This window comes from Tenrec ecaudatus, chromosome 18 (assembly GCF_050624435.1).
Source record: "Tenrec ecaudatus isolate mTenEca1 chromosome 18, mTenEca1.hap1, whole genome shotgun sequence".
NCBI classification, from domain to species: domain Eukaryota; kingdom Metazoa; phylum Chordata; class Mammalia; order Afrosoricida; family Tenrecidae; genus Tenrec; species Tenrec ecaudatus.
Genome location: NC_134547.1, coordinates 5,786,664 through 5,807,544, shown reverse-complemented (window position 1 = coordinate 5,807,544; position 20,881 = coordinate 5,786,664). Strand labels below are relative to the sequence as shown.

Here is a 20,881-nt window from a genome sequence, read left to right as displayed (position 1 = left end):
ATAGACTATGGCAATGGAGCGGGTGGTTTGGATGGCTCCAGGTATTGACTCCGCGCTTTAAATTGGTGTCTGATTTCCTTCTAAGGCACTTCCTGACCTGTTCCACATCCCTAAGCCCAGGACTGCAGATGCCCACTGCTTTCATCAACTCCTTGGACTTCACAACCTTACTTTGTCTAAAAATCACCTGTATGTAACAGACGCTCCCTCCCTCAGGCTCTGGGCTCCATAGAGCGCGTCCGCGCTGCCCGTACGGACACGGCTTCTGCACAACATGGCCGCTCCCACGGGACCCCGTGGGCGCCGCCATTTTTCTTTTTTCCTTCAGGAGCGCCGATGGCCCGCAGCTAGCTGCACGATCGCTTGATTAAACCGGCGTTTGAAAAAAAGACTTGCCACGAAGAGGGAAGCGCGCGGCGTTAGCCGGTGCACCTGCGATTCCTCCCCACCGAGCCCTTACGGCGGCCTCTTACGTCCAAACCCCGGGGTGGGCGTGCTTACGTGATACGTGGTTACGTCACACGCAGGGGAGGGGAGCTTCCGGTGATGCTCGGCGGCCCGCGCTGGACCGTCCCTGCCCGCCCTCGGCGTCCCTGACGGCGCTTCGGCTGCAAAGCCCGGATCCCGACGCGGGTCCGAGCTTTTGTTGCCGCACGTGGAGTCTGGAGCAACTCGGGACCACGTAAGTCGTCGTCTCGGCGTGGCTCTGAAAGGGATTTCGGGGCATCCGCCCGGTTTTCTTTGAGGGCCTGCCCTTGGGGATTCTGGACGTGAGGGGTGGTCTCTGGTTAATGGTTAGTGACCCAGAGTCTGAGAAGCCAAGGCCCGACTGCCGGGCTTTGAGGCCCGCGTGCGGGCCTCTACGCGGGGGGCTCCGTGTTTGTGATTCTGCGCGTGCACATCGCTCTGTCTCCTTCACGACGCGGAAAATATATGGAGGTTGGTGTCGGGGGCCCGTGAGGGGGTTAATATCGAGCTCGGTCCTCCGGACACCTCGCGGGAGGGCGGCAGGGTTTGTGGAAGCCGAGCGTCCCGGGAAGGTCGGTGGATTTAACCTCCAATTTGCATGCGGGAACTGAGCTGACGGTGAAGGCTGCTATGCCCCCCCACAGCCCATCCACATCCGTCACAGTTCAAGTTCAAGTCCACCACAACTCTTCCCGTTGTCCACACAAAACTCAGTGTGATTTGGAGTGCGCCAGTGATGGAGGGCCCATGTGTGTGGGATTCGACATCATAGCAGTGGTCTTAATTGTTTGTTTGGGGGTTAATGTTATATTTACTATTAAATATGCAGATTGTATTCATCTGGCATCCAAGTTTACTGTTTTTCTGGATATTGCCCTTAAGGGCCCTTAAGGGAAAGGGTCTTCACCGCTCTAGTTTTTTGTTTGTTTGTGTGTTTTTTTTGTTTTGTTTTTTCTTTTTTTCTCCTCTTTTCTTTTTTTTTACATTTTATTAGGGGCTCATGCAACTCTTATCACAATCCATACATATACATACATCAATTATATAAAGCACATCTGTACATTCTTTGCCCTAATCACTCTCAAAGCATTTGCTCTCCACTTAAGCCCTTTGCATCAGGTCCTCTTTTTTTTTCCCCTCCCTCCCCGCTCCCCCCTCCCTCATGTGCCCCTGGTAATTTATACATTGTTATTTTGTCATATCTTGTCCTATCCGGAGTCTCCCTTCCCCCCCCCCTTCTCTGCCGTCCATCTCCCAGGGAGGAGGTCACATGTGGATCCTTGTAATCAGTTCCCTCTTTCCAACCCACTCACCCTCCACTCTCCCAGCCTCATCCCTCACACCCCTGGTCCTGAAGGTATCGTCCACCCTGGATTCCCTGTGCCTCCAGCCCTCATATGTACCAGTGTACAACTTCTGTCCTATCCAGCCCTGCAAGATAGAATTCGGATCATGGTAGTTGGGGGCAGGAAGCATCCAGGATCTGGGGGAAAGCTGTGTTCTTCATCAGTACTACATCACACCCTGACTGACCCATCTCCTCTCCTAAACCCCTCTATGAGGGGATCTCCAGTGGCCGACACTTGGGCCTTGGGTCTCCACTCTGCACTTCCCCCTTCATTCAATATATGTATACACACACACACATATATATACATACATATATATATCTATTTTTTTATTTTGCATGATGCCTTATACCTGGTCCCTTTGGCACCTCGTGATCGCACTGGCTGGTGTGCTTCTTCCATGTGGGCTTTTTTGCTTCTGAGCTAGATGGCCGCTTGTTCACCTTCAAGCCTTTAAGACCCCAGACACTATCTCTTTTGATAGCCGGGCACCATCAGCTTTCTTCACCACATTTGCTTATGCACCCATTTGTCTTCAGCAATCGTATCATGGAGGTGTGCTGCCAATTATATGACTTTTTGTTCTTTGATGCCTGATAACTGATCCCTTCGGGACCACTCGATCGCACAGGCTGGTGTGTTCTTCCATGTGGACTTTGTTGCTTCTGAGCTAGATGGCCGCTTGTTTATCTTCAAGCCTTTAAGACCCCAGTCACTATCTCTTTTGATAGCCGGGCACCATCAGCTTTCTTCACCACATTTACTTGTTCACCCACTTTGGCTTCAGCCGTTGTGTCAGGAGAGTGAGCATCATAGAGTTCCAATTTAATAAAAGAAAGTATTCGTGCATTGAGGGAGTGTTTGAGTAGAGGCCCAAGGTCCTTCCGCCACCTTAATACTTAACCTATAAATGTAGACACATAGATCTATTTCCCCGTCCTCCTGTATATATTTGCAAGTACATGTCTTTGTCTAGACCTCTATAAAAGCCCTTTGCCTCCTAGCTCTTTCCTCTATTGCCCTTGACTTTCCTCCTGCCCTACTACCATCTCCGTCACCACCTGGGCTACAGCTATACCTCGTCTCTACGCAACCTTTCCCTTGATCATTCCCCACCAGGCCTGCCACTCCCCCCTCTCTACCATTTTGGGTCCCATGTTGTTCCCTTTGTTTGTGTGTTTTTACCACTCTGTATTAATGCCAGTGAGGACATTTTCATTTTTCATTATGCTGCTTGTTTTTGAATTGAGATCATCTGTGAGATAGATGGTGCCACTCTGTGTCTGGTCCTAAACATGGTTGTGTAGCACATGTATGGTCCTTTTCAAAATAGCTACAATAGCTCCAACTCAGCTGGTGTCCTGGCATTCAATGATAGTTTCAGGAACACCTCATTTTCAGAGTATACCCACGTTGTTCTCCATTTTAACATGTGTTGTCTTTTTTTTTTTTGTCTTATACATTTCAGATGTTTCTCATTACCTCGATTTCTTGATGCTTAGACATTGGGGGTTTTTGTTGTTGTTTTCTGCAATGAAACACACAGAATTTTGATTCCTTGCTTCTAAGTTTTGTCCTGCAAGAAAGCATCCCTTTTTCTTTCTTAGCTAGATTGTGGCTTCGTTAATTTAGTACAGTTCAGTTATTTCCTTTAGTTATGCAGCTGGGCAGCCATCACCACAATTCATGTTTAAAACGTCTCCATGACCTGAAAAGGTGTTTTGAGCCCCTCTGCACTCGTTTTCCACTCCTAACCTCAGCCGCCAGAACCACGGAGCCCTCTTCCTTTTTCTGGGCTGGCATGCCCCAGTTCCCTGAGGACTTAGACACGTTGAGGTCTCCCATCAGGCCCTATCACAGGATTGGTCAGAGCCAAGGTACATTACCGTGGCCCAAGCGAGTGGACGATAAGCTTAATTATGCCGACTGAGCAGCAGGCAAATTTAAACTATTACTATCCCTTGCAAAACTGACCCAGTTCGTATGCATATTCCCTATGGTGACCACCTAAGTAAGTGGTGTTTGCAAGGGTGTTAGAGTATGTGGCAAGGGGGCATGTTGTCTGATGGTGTGTTTCCTGTTTGGCTTCTGTGCTATTTATCCATGTGCAGCAAGGAGTGGACTATCGCACACACTCCTCCTTGCTGCTCTGTTCTAAGCCCCTCTGTTGTCCTGTGACACTTTGGCCAAAGAAGTTAAGAATAACTGTCCCATCCCCTTGGCAACTTCAACTGCTCTTTGCCCTATTGTGAGTTTCTCAAAGATTTCCCAAACTTGGATTCACCATAACGAGGAATTCAAGCTCTCAAAAAAATCACCAGCCCCAACCTGAGTGTTGGATCAAGGGGAATTTCTCCTGACTCTGGTTTTCACCGTCTGCAATGATTTGATATCAGTGTTCCAGTTTTTACTGGCATTTTTTTCTGTGGCTATCCAAAGACAATTCCAGAGTTCCCAGAGTATAAGAATTCATGAAGAATCTAAATATGAAATCACCCATGTGAATCTGCTGTTGTCATGAGTGGGGTCATGTAACCTAGTGTCATCAGATCTACACAGAAATACATACCACTAACGAGTACATACAATTTTTGGGGAATGAAACAGAGGGTATAGAAAAATTTGCATGTGTCAACCAAATTTCTTTTAGGAAATTATCACAAGTAGTCTTCCCCAGTTGCCATTCTAGAGAGATTAACCTGGCATTCTTTATTATCAACATGAGGTGAGGGTGACAGATTATGACCTGTAGTTTCTTTTTTTTCTTTTAATCATTTTATTGGGGGTCATACAACTTTTATCACAATCCATCCATCCATCCATCCATTGTGTAAAGCACATTTGTACATTCATTGCCCTCAACATTCTCAAAACATTTGCTCTTTACTTAAGCCCTTGGCATCAGCTCCTTATTTTTCCCCCTACCTCCCCGCTGCCCCCTCTTTTATGAACCCTTGATAATTTATAAATTATTATTTTGTCATATCTTATACTGTGTGACATCACCCTTCACCCACTTTTCTGTTGTCCGTCCCACAGGGAGGAGGTTATATGTAGATCCTTGTGATCGGTCCCCCCTTTCCACCCAACCCTCCCTCTACCCTCCTGGTATTGCCACTCTCACCACTGGTCCTGAAGGGACCATCTTTCCTGGATTCCCTGTTTCCAGTTCCTATCTGAACCAGTGTACATCCTCTGGTCTAGCCAGATTTGTAAGGTAGAATGGGGATCATGATAGTGGGGGGCGGGGGCGGAAGCATTTAGGAACTAGAGGAAAGTTGTATGTTTCATCGTTGCCACAGGGCTGTAGTTTCAACCAGCTTATAACATTTCCTATATCACCCACCGCAGGAGCCCTGATGATGTAGTGGTTACATGTTGGGCTGGGACCCGCCTGGTCGGCAGTTCAAAACCACCAGCAGCTCTGCAAGAGAAAGACTGAGCTTTCTACTCCCTTAAACTGTTACAGTCTCGGAAACGCACAGGGCGTTGCTATGCGACAGCATGGATTCAATGGCGGTAAGAGTGATATCACCCAGCTAAATCATGAGGAAGGAGTTTGGCGAATTGCTACAAAATCCCCACTCTCACCAGAAGGCTTGTGAGGGTACATTTTAAACAACTAGCTGTCACATGAGTAATCACTTAACCAGACCCAAGGGAAGTTCAACTATGGTACTAGAGTTGGTTGGGTTCCTGATGATGGGGTCCACAATTTAACCATAGTTGCACAAGGTAGGAAGTGGAATAAATTGATAGCTCAAAACAGGAAATACAAAAGAGTTTGAGTTATCTCTAACACCTTTCTTTTTTTTCCCCTAACACCTTTCTCTAATAATATGTATTTTCTCTCTCTCTTTTTTTAATCTTGTCATTGGGGACTCATACAACTTTATCACTATCCATACATACATACATCAAATGTATAAAGCACATTTGTACATCCGTTGCCCTCATCATTCTCAAAACATTTGCTCTCCATTTAAGCCCCTGTCAATATGTATTTTCTTAATCCCTCATATAAATTAAATCAAAGTATATAGCCTTTGTTGATACCTCTTTATCATGTTTCATAACATTTTTTATATCAAAAATTTGTTCCTTTTTTCCCTCCCAAAATGATGTAGTCATTACTGGTATGTAATGAACAACCCATATTTAAAGTGTTCAAATTGGCTTGTTATAAATATATATGTGAAACATTAGCACAGAAAAGATAGTTTACATTGCTATCATCCTCCAGAGATTCTTTATTTTGTTTTATTTTATTTATATTTTTACAGTTTTCTTGGCACACAATCCACATACCGTACAACTCAATAGTTCAATCATATCAAGAATTGTCTGATCATTACTCCAATCATTTTTTAATTGTTTTCTCATGGTTAAATCCCTTTTTGTTGTTGTTGTTAAATCGCTTTTAAAATGAGGTGTGTAATCACCATCAGTTCTAGTGCTCCCTGCCCCCTAGGTTATAAGGCGATCTCTTTGGCAGCAGCATCAGTATTTTCAGTGACACAGCACTCTGGACACTGGCGGTCTGAGGGGTCTATGCAAGTACAGCCCCGCCAGGAGTTGTTGCTTCACTCAGTTTCAGCTCCCATTCCTTACGCATAGGGATTGGTACCAGGGGGGCGCTTCCTGGATCAGTTCTGCCAGGCGGGCTTCCATGTTAAGTCCTTCTGATGTGACCCCTGGGGTCCAGAGATTCTTGGTGCCTCTTGTGTATTTCTCTCTCCTTATCTCACTTACCCTCACAAACAACCACTGTTCAAGTTTTTGTGGGGATTTTTTGGGGTTATTTTATGTAAATGAAATTAGTGTCTACTTTGTTTTATTTTGACTTCTTTCAGTATTCTTTTAAATTTTTCTTTAATATGTTTATCAGTCTTTCTTTGTTGCTGAGTCTTTTTTCATTTTTCTATCGGATTTTTTTTAACCTTCTAGTTGTTTAATATGGTAAATTACATCGACTGATTTTAAAATGGAAAACTAATCCTCCATTCCTGGGGAAATGAAAGGATGTATTAATCATGATATACAATATCCTTCAAGAGATAGTTTTTTTAATATGTTTTGCTATTTGTCTCTTTCTTGGCATTTGTACCTTTCATATATGTAGTATATTTTGGTATAACTTTAAAATAAGATTTCCTCAGGAGCCTTTTCATTTCCTTAGTCCTAGTAGTAATGTCACATCTTTCATTCATGATGTATGTGTTTTGCTGTTTGTTTTCTTTTTTAAAATACTTTTATTGGGGGCTCTTATCTCTCTTATCACAATGTGTACATTCATCCAGTGTGTCAAGCACATTTACACATATGCCACCATCATCATTTTCAGAGCATTCTCTTCTTACTTGAGCCCCTGATATCAGCTACCCATTTCTTTCTCTCTCTCAGAAACCCTTGATAAGTTGTAGATTATTATTTGCATATCTTACATCATCCTCTGTTTCCCCTCACCCACTTTTCCATTATTCATCCCCCTCAGAGGGCGTTCTAGTTGGTCCTTGTGATCGATTCCCCCTTTCTCTCCCCACCCTCCCCTAATCCTCCTAGTATGTCTATTCTCCTTGTTGGCCCTGAGGGGTTTATCTATCCTGGATTCCCTTGTTGCAGGCTCTTATCTGTAGCAGTGTGCATGCTCTGGTCTAATCCAATTTGTAAGGTAGAATTGAGGTCATGATAGTGGGGTGAAGAACATACCAAAGAACTAGAGGACAGTTGTGTGTTTCATTGGTGCTATACTGCACCCTGACTGACTCATCTCTTCTCTGTGACCCCTCTGTGAGGAGATGTCCAATTGTCTACAGATGAGCGTTAGGTCTCCACTCCATGCCACCGTGTCCCCCTCCCCCCAAAAGTGTTCTAGGTCTTAGATGCCTGATACCTGATCCCATCTACACCTCGTGATTGCACTGGCTGGTGTGCTCCTTCTGTGTGGGCTTTGTTGCTTCTCAGCTAGATGGCCGCTTGTTTATCTTCCAGTCTTTTAAGACCCCAGACGCTATCTCTTTTGATAGCTGGACACCATCAGCTTTCACCACATTTGCTTATGAACCCATTTGTCTTCAGCGATCGTGTTGGAAAGGTGAGCATCACAGAATGCTGGATTGTTAGAACAAAGTGTTCTTGTGTTGAGGAAGTACTTGATTCGAGGCCCAATGTCCATCTGCAATCTTAATTCTTAATATAAAGATAAGAGTACATAGTTATATTCCCCTGTTTGTTTGTTTTCTTAAAAAGTGTAGGTAAGGGTATCAGTTTTGATAACAAAACAGAAAAAGCCCACCATTTGATTCATTGATTACCTATATCGCTTTTATTTCTCTTTAGTTGAGGTCCTTATTATTTTTCTCATTCTTCCTGATTGTGATTTCAATTGACTTTCTTTTTTTATTAACTTATTCACCTTAGCCCTTCAAGGTCAATGAAATCTGTTCTCAAGCACTCATACTCAAATCTGGGTTAGGAACCTCATTAGAAACTTTTTATATGTGTATACATTTATTTTATGTATGTACATTTTAGAGGGCATACGTACTGTACCCCAGAGTATTGTAGTATTTGTTCCATGAATTTTAGGTTGTACGTCAGCATTCATGGAAGGAACCTTGGTGGCATGGTGGTTCCACATTGGGCTACTAACTGCAAGGTTCGAAACTACTAATCGCTCTCGGGAGAAAGATGAGGCTTGCTACTCCTATAAAGTCAACACAGTTAGACAAGCAGATTTGGGTTTGGGTTCAAAATTTCATGTAGAGTATGTTCCTATGAAAGATTCTTGATGCTTAAACCTTGGCTTTTAGGTGTTAAAATGATTAAAATTAGTGACTTATAAATCATAATGAAGTGAGTAATAATATGAAAACAAAGAAGGCGATTTCTTTTTTAAATCATTTTATTGGGGACGCATACAACTCATCACAATCCATCCATTGTGTCAAGCACATTTGTACATTTGTTGCCATCATCATTCTCAAAACATTTGCTTTCTACTTGAGCCCTTGGCATCAGCTCTTCATTTTCCCCCTTCCCTCCCCACCACCTCCTCCCTTGTGAACCCTTGATAATTTATAAATTATTATTATTTTGTCACATTTTACATTGTCTGACATCTCGATTGCTACAGGCTCGTCTCCTCCCCAAGACTCTTCTGTAAGGGGATATCCAGTTGCCTACTGATTGCCTTTGGGTCTCCAATCTACACTCCTCATTCATAACGATACGATATTTTGTTCTTTGATGTCTGATACCCGATTCCTTCGATACCTCGTGATCACACAGGCTCGTGTGCTTCTTCCATGTGGGTTTTGTTGTTTCTCGGCTAGATGGTTGCTTGTTTATCTTCAAGCCTTTAAGACCCCAGATACTATATCTTTTGATAACCGAGCACCATCAGCTTTCTTCACCACATTTGCTTATGCACTCTTTTGTCTCAGCAGTCGTATGGGTAAGGTGAGCATCATGGAATGCCAGTTTAATAGAACAAAGTGTTCTTGCATTGAGGGAGTACTTGAGTAAATGCCCAATGTCCATCTGCTACCTTAACACTAAACCTATAAATTCACATAGGTCTATTTCTCCATCATCATATATAAATATATTTATATGTGTATATCAAAGAAGGAAATTTTTTGTGGTTTACTTGGTAACATTGCTCTTCAGACAAGTCTATGTGCCCATTTGGGTATACAGACTTGAAGTTCTACATGGACACAGCAACACACTTGTTTCTCCCTCCCCCATCTCTCTTTCCTTAGAACCTCCTCTGTTTTCCCTTTCCTAAAATTGATGCATGAGAATTCACCTGTGTCACTCCATGGACCGGTCATTTGAAATTGACCTGAAATATGGAGTGCATTCTGAGACTGGTAACAAACGCATTGTCACCACGCTGTTCCACTCCTTTCTTCCGTCTCAGAGTCTTACATGTAATGCAGGTCCTGGGAAGCAGCAGGACCAAGGTGTGTTAGTCTGGGTTGACTAGAGAAACAAATCCAGGACTTGCCTATATGTGTCAGAGAGAGCTTTATATCAAAGAGCACTTGTACATTAAGAAAACATCCTAGTCCATCCCAGATCAAGTCTAGATATCCAACATTAGCCCCTATGTCCAATACTACTCCATAAGTTCCTTTTTAGATTCACACAGCCATGCAATAATGCCAAGTGCAGCAAGATCACAGGCCAGTGGGTGGAGTGTTGTGGATACAGTCGTAGTGGAAGGACTTCTGCATTGGTGTGGGTCTCCACATGGCTCCTCCAGCTCCAGGACTCTGGCTTCATCAGTGTGTTTCCATGTGGCTTGTCAACAGGAATGTCTCACAGGGAGACCAAGCAGAGAATCTTGTCTGTGTCCCGCCTCCAGCAAGCTATTTATCTCCTTAGTGCCTCTAAATGAGGTCATCAAGCTGCGACCTGATTGACAGGCTAGACTCCAGCCCTTTACTCTTAATAGTCTCAAGTTGACACCAGATTATGTAACTACCACACAAGGCAATTTCCCGTGCTCCACAGTGAGAGGCGGGCGCTTTACAACTGTGGGGAAAAATAATGGTTACATACCCGGACTCTGGACTTGTAAAGGTACACCAGCAGGAGTTACATCAGAATGATTTAGCAAATGGAAGTGAGCTGGTGAGAAGCAAAGGGTGGACTGCTCAGCTCACAGACCCTGATTACTCTTCCTCCTGCCTCTGTAGCATCACGCTGTGCTACTTCTCTTTGCCCACCTTCCCTTTCATAGTTCTGCTGCTTCGGTTTCACAGAAAGCACACCTTTATGCATCTAGAATATTGTTTTATTGAGTAGGGCATCAAATGACCACTCCAGGGCACCAAATAAAGAGACAGAAATATCGGGGTCTTTGTTTAAGGAGAAGTGTGCAGAAGCTATGGCAGTCTTTGGAGTGTGTCTCAAAGTCAATGTGCTCTGCCCACAGGTGCTGATTTCCCAGGAGCAAGACTGATAAGTGAAGAGAGGATTGGAGGATCGGAGGCTTGGTTGTCATCATTAGCCATTTTAACCGGACAGCACACTGATTATAAGAACTTCATGGCATAAGAGGGGGGAGGGAGAATGAATTTACCTGCAATTTCCTGGCCACCAAAGAAAATGATTGAAGCCCAGGTGATTTTTTTTAACTTCTTTCTTCCTCTGGAGTTTCTCATTTTAAACCTAGCAGCATGGCCAAGCTGACCAATCCCCATAATAATATTCCATATATCATAAGAGTAGCATATAAGTTATTTGCATTATTAGAAAGCTATCCCATCCCCTTGCTGGGCCACAAGCAATTCACATTTGCAAAGCTCTACCAAGTCATTTGAGTGTCCGCCGGCTCTTCCAAATGTGTTTTGTTTTGTTTTTTAATCATTTTATTGGGGGCTCTTAGAACTCTTATCACAATCCATACATCCATGCATTGTGTCAAGCACGTTTGTACATTGCCCTCATCATCCTCAAAACATTTGCTTTCTACTTGAGCCCTTGGCATTTTTCAAGTGTTTTAAGTGAACATGTATTAGATCTCTGATTCTGTTCTTCATGTTTTATTAACCACTTCTTTACTTTTCTTCTTTTCTTTGTCCTGTACTTTCTGTAGTTTCCTCATATTTTTACTCCAGGTCACTCATTATCTCTTTAGTGTCTGTAATATCTTGTTAATATGTGTGAGAGTGTTTGTGTGTGTATAGACAGACAGTGGATGGATAGATAAATAGATGGATGTAGATAATATTTTCTATTAGAAAGTTGAATGTTGTTTTTAACCTAAATATGCCTGATATTAATTGTATAGTTCCTTTTATTACTTTAAATTTACTCAGATCACTTCATATATTGTAATTTCAGGATGTGGAATTTATGATTGATTTTTATTTTAATGATGAAGTCTTTTGGCGATACAGATATGTCAGAGAAAGCCTGCCTCCAACAACTCAAGGGTCAGGAGGAGCAATTGTACGGAGAACTATATAAAGATTATAGTAAAGTCATGAGAGAATAAAATAAAGGAGTCATACACAGTTTATGGTAACATGCTCACCTAAGCACCTCTTGGTAGTCCACCTGGAACTGGGAAAAGAGAGTCCCTTTATTATCTTGGGACATTTCTAGGTAGTCATAAGCCATGTATATTCAGTGGTTAAATGCATCACAAGGCGGGTGGTATCTACATTAAGGTCCCTGATCTCTCAGGTGAGGACACCTAATACCTGCCTTGGGGGGTAGGTATGAGGGAGCTGGGTGACACGGCAGGAAGAGAAAAGGTTGTCTGTTTCTGTAGGGAGATAGAATTCAACATGTGCTCACTGTAAGGCAGCACGGCTGTTAAGGGGAGAAGCTGTGGAAGTGATTTTAAAGCAGGATCATGTACTTGGACCTTATCTCTAGCTTACCAAAGTCTTTCCTACCGTGGACTACCAGCTTTCCAGATCCCCTCTGTGATCAGTTAAGGGATAAAGTCCTCGTCCTAGTTCCCTCGGTGCTAGTTTCCCACATAAGTATATTTTATTTGCATCGGTGTCATTCACATGTGTTTAAAAAGCCAATTTCAGTCTCAACTGTATCTCCCGTCCTCCCCCCCAAAAAGAACCATACCACATAGAGTTTTCAATAATTGTGACAATGTGGAAGTAGATCACCAGCCATTTCTCCTGATGTGCCTCTGGGTGGATTTTGACAGACAGCTTTTCCTTTAGTAGCTAAGCCTAAACATGTGCATGCTGCCCAGGGGCTCTCAGCATGTGCTGTAGTACTTGGCAAGTAGGTGAATATCTATAAATAAATGCATAGAGAGCAAGGATTTGCCTCTACCAAAATGTATGAAAAACATTTGTGGATTGTGATAAGAGTTGTATGAGCCCCTAATAAAATGATTTAAAAGAGACAGAGATAAATTGGATATAAAAAAACCCCACATATTTGACATCTTGGCAGCAGACTGTATAGTGAAATTATCAGAGTAATTTCTTTCACGTATATTCCATACCATGATAAGAAATGGACATCCCATTAAACATGACTGTGTTATTATAGAAAATGTTAACCTTGGAGGATGTGGCTGTGAACTTCACCTGGGAGGAGTGGCAGCTCCTGGACCCGGCTCAGAAGAAGCTGTATCAGGATGTGATAGTAGAGAACTATAACAACTTGTTATCAGTGGGTAAGAGTAGCTCATCTGTGTCACTCAGAAGATGTCCAGTCACTGGACTTTGCTGTCTCAACTGCTGAAAGCTGTGCACATTTTTTAAGTGTTAGCTTTCTAGTTGTTTCTCTTCCTCCAGTAGCTATGTATAATCTCTTCTATTCTGAAAGAAAAGATGTGGCTTTGCACAGGAGAAATTGTTTGACCCTCTATCTCCTATCTTGACATTCAGTGTGACTAAGCATCTTATCATTTCTCACAAACCAGGGTATCAGGGAAGCAAACCAGATACACTCTCCAAGCTGGAACAAGGAGAAGAGCCGTGGATAATAGGTGATGAAATCCATCATATAAACCGCCCAGGTGAGAGCCTACTTGAGAAATATCCTTATGAGATATACTGTAGCAATTCAGAGATGACTTGACAAAACTGAAGGTGCCTGGGGGTGGGGGTGGGGGTGGGGTGTCCCGTCTCGTCCCGAAACAGCCCTTGTACCTATCCTGCTCTCCATGTGAAACTTGTTCCCTCTAGAGACTCAGAAGAAATGAAATCCCTTATCTCTTCTTACATCCCCAAGTCATTTTTCTTGCACTTTGGTTTTATACTGCTCTCATGGAACAATTCGTTGTTGTCTGTCCTAGAAATCAAGAGAGTTGACAGCCACCTGAAAGAGCACTTTCAGCACCACAGCTTTCTCGAGACAATGGAGCAAGGCCATGGAGCGACTGCATTGGGCAATATCATTTTCCTGAGCGAGACTCATTTTCCCCTCATGCAAAATCATGATATGTTTGGTTTCTATAGGAAAACTTTGAAATCCAATCCAAGTGTAGTCAGCCAGAACAGAAGATTGGAAATCAAGGATCCTGCCGAGTTTAATGGCCCTAGAAAAATCCTGCATGGACAACATGAACAATATTATGGTAACTTTCAACCCCCTGACACTTCAGAACTCCTCATCGCTCATCCCCAAGTCTTTAAACAGCAGAGAATTCACAGACTACAGCAAGCCCAGGCATATGTTGAATGTGGCCAAGAGTACATCAGGAAGGCTCAACTCATTCACCGTGGGAACAATTGTACAGGAGGGGAACTCCATGGATATAGTCACTATGGCAAATCTTCGAGACTTTTCATGTTCATCCAGCATCAGAAAACTCATCCAGAAGAGAAACCCTATAGTATCATTGACTATAGAAAAGGGTCCACTGTGAAGAACAGTCTCGCCGTACATCAGCAAGCCCATATGGTTGAAAAACCCTACATCTGCGGCCAATGTGGCAAAGGTTTCACAATGAGGCGCTATCTTATGGCGCATCTGCGCACGCATTCTGGAGAGAAGCCCTATGTATGCAATGAATGTGGGAAAAACTTCACTGTGAAGAGTAACCTCATTGTTCATCAGCGAACTCATACAGGGGAGAAACCTTACGGATGCAATGTATGTGGAAAAGCCTTCACCATGAAGCGCTACCTGGTTGTACATCAGCGCACTCATACAGGAGAGAGGCCCTATATATGCAATAAATGTGGAAGAGGCTTTACTGTGAAGAGCAATCTTGTCGTACATGAACGATCTCATACGGGGGAAAAGTCCTACATATGCAATGAATGTGGAAAAGCCTTCACTGTGAAACGCACTCTCATTATACATCAACGGACTCATACTGGAGAGAGATCCTATATATGCAATGAGTGTGGAAAAGCCTTCACCACAAAACTCACTATGGTGATACACCAGCGGACGCACACCGGAGAGAAGCCCTATGAATGCAACGCGTGTGGTAAAGCCTTCAGCCAGAAGATCAGCCTCATACAACATGAGCGGTGCCACACAGGCAACACTCCATTTGTCTGTACGGAGTGTGGAAAATCCTACTGCCACAAATACGGCCTGATCACCCATCAGAGAATTCACACAGGAGAGAAACCGTATGAGTGCAGTGAATGTGGGAAAGCTTTCACCACAAAGTCGGTTCTCAATGTGCATCAAAGAACTCATACAGGAGAGAGGCCCTACAGATGCAGCGATTGTGAGAAGGCTTTCTCCCACTTATCAAACCTTGTTAAACATAAGAAAATGCACACCCAAGAAATGGGTGCGTTTGGTCAAGAGGGAAGTTCCTTTCTGACAAAGTCGGAGCTCATTACATAAACATGATCTCATGTAGAAGGGAGAAAAAAAACCTTGAATACAGGAACTGTGGGGAAGGTCTCTGTGGCAATTTAGCCCTCTTGAAACATCAGTAACTTGGAGAGGATTAAGATGTAATTGGTTTGAGTCTACATACATCATGTGAGATAGATACCCTAGGGTGATTGAACAATATGGCTGGAAGCAAAACTTGTTCAATGCAGTGAATGTGGTAGTGCCTTTAGTGATCATTACTTCACATTTTCTGTCAGCGAAAAACATTGAGAAATAAATGGAACACTGAATGTGGAAATGCCTTCGGACAATTGTCTGCCCCTCGAGTGCATATTTATACTGAAGTCAGCCCTATAGACTAGATCTATTTTGTTGTTACCATAGATTATCATGGAACTTCTAGCTGATACTAATATAATGACCATTTGGGCAGGTTCTTAAAAAACAAAATGTTAGTAACTGTCGGAGATCACACTAGAAGAAAACTTGAAAGTGACAATGACCTCGGCAGTATTTTGGTAATGTATTTTGTTGCATCTTTTATCACAAAATAGGGAAATAAAATTTATGAATATGCTAAATATAGAGCCCTATTAGGGAACTATCCGAAGTCACAGAACTCATGAAGATGATTGCAGGCTTGTTAAAATGAATGTTTTCCTGTGCTTTTTATTCCGTATCACCTCGTCTAACCAATAATATAACCTCATCTAACCAATAATACTCAGTGTGCATTTTCAGGCTGGATACCTTGAACTTTACTCCTGGTTGCCTTGCCATTGTCTATCATTTTGAAAGCCCACCTTACTGTCCTTCCCACTCATTTGAATTCTTACATATAATGTAGGAGTGCCTGATGACCATCCTCACGTGTTATGTTTCGTCTTCCTGTCTTTTGAACTGTATTTCATTGTGAGTTTTAGCTTCTGAGTACTTAAGAAAGGAAACTTAAAAAAAAAGTGTTATTGGCGTTTAATCCACATAACATAGTCCAGTCGTTCCAGCATATCAAGAATAGTTGTATAGTCACTACCGCAATCAATTTTAGAACACTCTCTTTCCCCCCAAAGGGAACCATCTTGAATGTGAGATTATACCCAGCACATCACTGATTCAATAATTTCTACATGTGCCATTTTGCTACCCTCCTCAACTATCCAAATTACTCCATTCACTTAAGCAAAAACTCTCCCCTTTTCCCTTCCTTCCCACCACTGAACACTAACTATTTCCCTAAATGCAACGACATTTTGGGTCATACTAAAAGCCTAGGTAAGCATTTCTGGGAACTTCGAACTTAACTTTTCACAGAACTTAATTTGAGATTGCTTAAAGATGGTAAGGAATTGCCATAAGAGTCCAGAGACTGGGAGGGAGGGGAAAAAAAGAGGACCTGATGCAGAGGGCTTAAGTGGAAAGCAAATGCTTTGAGAGTGATTAGGGTAAAGAATGTACGGATGTGCTGTATACAATTGATGTATGTATATGTGTGGATTGTGATAAGAGTTGTATGAGCCCCTAATAAAATGTAAAAAAGAAAGAAAAAAGGAGTCCAGAGACTCCTAGTTCCCTCCACCAGTGAAGACAGTATCGTCATAATTCGTAGTCAAAACCAGGAAATTACATGGGTAAGATGCTATTCCTTATTTGAGATTGTCGCTATTTTTTACAGAAAATAACTGATTCTAAGATTGACATTTCTACATTCCTGTAACCACCACCACTGTCACATTGTAAAACTTCCAACACAGACTCTCCCAAGCTAATGTCTTAAGATCATGCCCTCTCTCCAAGTCAACTTTTGTGTGATGCCATGAAGTACGTATATGGCCCTACTAGCCACAATCTTAATATCTCCTATCAAATGCCTCGGTGGGACGATGCACTTGTGATGTTTGTGGCTTGCCAAGATTGGACTTCATGCTGCTAATACAGATAAGGTACAGCGTGAAATAATTCATTGTTAATAACTATTTTGGCCTGGCAAAATTACTGGGGTGGGGGAGGGAGTTAATCCTAAAAGTATGCAAGGAGCCATGCTGGAAGAGCAGCGGGGGGTTCTGCAGAGTAGTGGGTTACTCAATATGGCCCTTCTAGCATAGTGTTCGTAACGCTTAGCAACCCACTTGGCAGGACTATTCAGATGTGGACTTTGTGGTCTGCTAAGGGAATTGGATGACTTATTGCCAATGTTAATAAGGCCCATGGCACCCTTTTTTTGGGGGGGGTGGACATGGAAATATGGTATATGGGACCCTGTGGATGGAATTGGTCAGTTTTGCCATCCTGCTAGGCTTAAATGGAAGTACCCTGAAGATGGGAGAGGCTGAGTCTCACCAAGAAGAGAAAGGAGTGGAGCCCATCCCGGGATATGGGATCCCTGCAGTAGAAACCTATTGAGCACAGTAAGACCCGCGATCAGAGGCGGCAGAACCAGGGGGCAACACATGACACCACTGGGCTTCCTGGGAAGGACCATGGAATACAAAAGCTGAGCACCTTTGGGAAGGAAGCTCACTGGCGGTGCAGTGCCTCTAGAGCAAGACATTTGACTGTCCAGGCAAAAGGCTAGTTGGAGCGCGGTCCTCCAGCCATTTGTCAATGTAGCTAGGTTTACCAACTCATGCAGAAGGCTTGCTGGCAGAGTGGAGTGCCTCTAGGCACTTACTGGTGTAGCTAAAGGACTTTGAAACACTTTCCTGAGCTGGGAAGATGGCAGAACAGCCCCAGAAGCCCAAGTCAAGTTACCCAGAGCCAAGGGCGTGAGAACAGAGAAGCAAGCCTGTGATGTGGCATGGCTGAGGAGAGATGCTGACGGAAGAACTGAATCTTTTTGATCCTGAATTGTAACCTGTTACTTCCCTAGTAAGTCCCATGTTCATGAATGTTGACTGAGTTGCCTGATCATGATACTGAATTACCAAACCCATCAGAGAAGCGGAGCATGCCACGGGAGGGGCAGATGATAACACATGGAAAGAGTTTGGAGAGGAAGGGACACAGCTGATAGACATTATCACTTTGTGGGCAGTAAGGAGTTTTGGGCTGAGGCTGATAATTCTCCCTTTCATGAAATGAGAAGCGGTCAGATGTCTCCACTGTGCCATTTTTTACCCCCTTCTGTGTCAGGACATTGTGTCATTTTAGCACTTTTGAAACAATGAAATTATATGGTATGGAAGGTTTTTTGATTTGTGTATTCTTCACTCACTAAACTGCTTGTAATCACATATGCTGGTGAGTAATTGCTCTGCATCATGAAGTAGAACTGTATTTCTACACAAATAATGTGTACATCATCCAGTTTTGCCAACTGCTCTAAACCCTTGCTTGTTAGCTCCCTAAGAGCAGGCTCATTGCATGCATGTGCGGGTTATATGCCCGAGTGAAGGCAGTAAACGAACAGGATTGCCAGTTTCATCAGTTCTCTCTTCAAGGAGACGTTCATTGTTTCCAGGATTTTATTGTTATAAATAAAAGTGATTTGAAATTTGAGTACAGGGTTCTAGGTGGGCATTTTTGTTCCTCTAAGGCAGCGGTTCTCAACCTGTGGGTCTCGACCCCTTTGGGGATCGAATGACCCTTTCACAGGGGTTGCCCAATTCATAACAATAGCAAAATTACAGTTATGAAGTAGCATTAAAAATAATTTTATGGTTGGGCGGGGTTCACCACAACATGAGAGACTGTATGAAAGGGTCATGACATTAGGAAAGTTACGATGCTCAGATGTATAAATGCTGGGTTATTGGTATGTACTTAACTTTCTAAGAAACTCAAATTATTTTCTAGGGTGAATACTATTTTACCCACCCCCCCCAGCAACAGTCCAATTATTCTATATTCACTCCGATACCTGGTATTTGGTAAATGTTCTTTTAGCCACTCCATCAATAAGTGACCTAAAAGTTCAGTGGCCAGAGCACCAGGCTGCTGGCCCAAGGGACAGTAGTTTGAGCCTACAATGCATTCCAGGAGAAAAGGATGAAGCAGCCGGCTTCTGTGAAAAACTCTATGGGGAAATTTTCTGCTATATAAAGTCAGTATGAAAAAACAAAACATAAAGTCAGTATGAAAAAAATAGTCAATATGAGTTGGAATGGACTCAATGGCAATGGGTTTGGTATCACCGACACATCTGATAGTTGCCCTTCGCTTTACCTTGCCTCGCCCTTCACCTTACCAGTAACTTGTGTTGACATATTTTACACCTGTCCTTTTATTAGGTGGGTAATGCTATCTGATCGGGTCCTTAGCTTGCAGTTCCTTCGTGTTTGTTGTTTGGTGCCGCTGAGTTAACGCCAACTTACAGAACCCCCATGGATAGCAGAACAAAACTGCCCAGGCCTGGACCATCCCCACAATCGCTGCTTGTTTTTAAGACCACTGTGGCAGCCACTGTGTCATTCCACCTTACTGAGAATTTTCTAGACTTTACCAAGCTTGATGCTCTTCTCCAAGGACGGGTCCTGATAACAGATCAAAAGTATGAGAGATGAAGGAGCATTATGGCTGCTGTAGTTCTTCCAAAAATAGATCCATTTTTCTGGCAGTCCATGGTATATGCAATATTCACCGCCGATTCAAAAGCATGATTCTCTGGTCTTCCTTAACGATGGTTCAGGTTCATGTGCACAGGTGGCAATTGAAAACGCCTTGGTTTGAGTTAGGGATACCTTAGTCCTCTAAGGGACATCTTTGTTCTAACACTTTAAAGGCTTTTGCAGCAGATTTGCCCAATGCGATAGATTGATAACTTGCATTTTTTGGTAATGCATACAATTTATTAAGTTGCACTTCTATACAGGAACAATAATTATATTTTAGATCATTTCATTTGTAACAGTTCAAAAAGGCTAAAATGCAAACTTATCAGAAGCATAAAGCTTAAACTCTGAAACTTAGAAAATATGCTAAAAATTGAAGACTTAAATAAATGAAAGTTATGCCATATTAATGAATCAAGACTCAAGATTGTTAAGGCAACACTTAGCAAATTAATCTACAAACTCAGTTCAACCTTTATCAAAGTCCCAATATTTAACAAGCTGAATTCTAAGTTTCATATGGTAATGCAAGCTAGCTTAAAGCACCAAAGAAACATTTTAAAAGAAATGAAGTTTAGAAGATTAGATTTCCTAAGGCTAAATTTTAATACCAAGCTCCAGCCACAAGGACATTGTAATATTGGTATCAGGTTGGATATATAACGAGACCAACTCCGCTATCAAGTTGATTTAATTTATAGTGACTCTATATAAGTGGAATAGAATTGAGAGTCCAGAAATAAACCTTTACATTTGTGATTCATTGATATTCTAAAAGAATGCAGAGTGGAGGGAAGGTGGGATAGAAAGGGGGGACCAATGACAAGAATCTACATATAACCTCCTCCCTGGGGGATGGACAACAGAAAAGTAGATGAAGGGAGGCATAGGACAGTGTAAGACATGACATAATTTAGAAATTATCAAGGGTTCATGACGGGGGGCGGGGAATGAGAAGCTGATGCCAGGGGCTTGGGTGGAGAGCAAATGATGAGGGCAACGAATGTACAGATGTGTTTTACACAATTGATGTATATATAGATTGTGATGAGTTGTATGAGCCCCCAATAAAATGATTTTTAAAAAGGAATGTAATAACAGTTTAATAAGGGAAAACAGTCTTTTGTGGGGGCAGGGAGGAACAGTCTTTTAAAAAACTGCTAGGACAACTGATTATCCTAATTTGAAAGAATAAATTTTGATTTCTTCCTCACA

At 42.7% G+C, this 20,881-nt stretch overlaps 1 protein-coding gene across 1 annotated transcript; it reads left to right on the top strand.

The window, feature by feature from the left end:
- The first annotated feature begins 520 nt into the window (after positions 1 to 520).
- ZNF614 (zinc finger protein 614) lies at positions 521 to 18,808 on the top strand. The gene is made up of 6 exons (XM_075537520.1): positions 521 to 682; positions 5,169 to 5,336; positions 10,765 to 10,952; positions 12,861 to 12,987; positions 13,237 to 13,332; positions 13,612 to 18,808. The coding sequence occupies exons 3-6, from the start codon at positions 10,902 to 10,904 to the stop codon at positions 15,123 to 15,125; spliced, it is 1,788 nt and encodes a 595-aa protein (XP_075393635.1). The 5' UTR covers positions 521 to 682; positions 5,169 to 5,336; positions 10,765 to 10,901; the 3' UTR covers positions 15,126 to 18,808.
- The last annotated feature ends 2,073 nt before the right edge of the window (positions 18,809 to 20,881 follow it).

What these genes read in the sequence shown, in the direction of transcription:
- ZNF614 (XM_075537520.1), top strand. Translation starts at nt 10,902, where the DNA reads ATGAATTTACCTGCAATTTCCTGGCCACCAAAGAAAATGATTGAAGCC. An exon ending in AGAAAATGATTGAAGCCCAG is followed by an intron (nt 10,953 to 12,860) that starts GTGATTTTTTTT and finishes GTGTTATTATAG; the next exon opens with AAAATGTTAACCTTGGAGGA. An exon ending in TAACAACTTGTTATCAGTGG is followed by an intron (nt 12,988 to 13,236) that starts GTAAGAGTAGCT and finishes CTCACAAACCAG; the next exon opens with GGTATCAGGGAAGCAAACCA.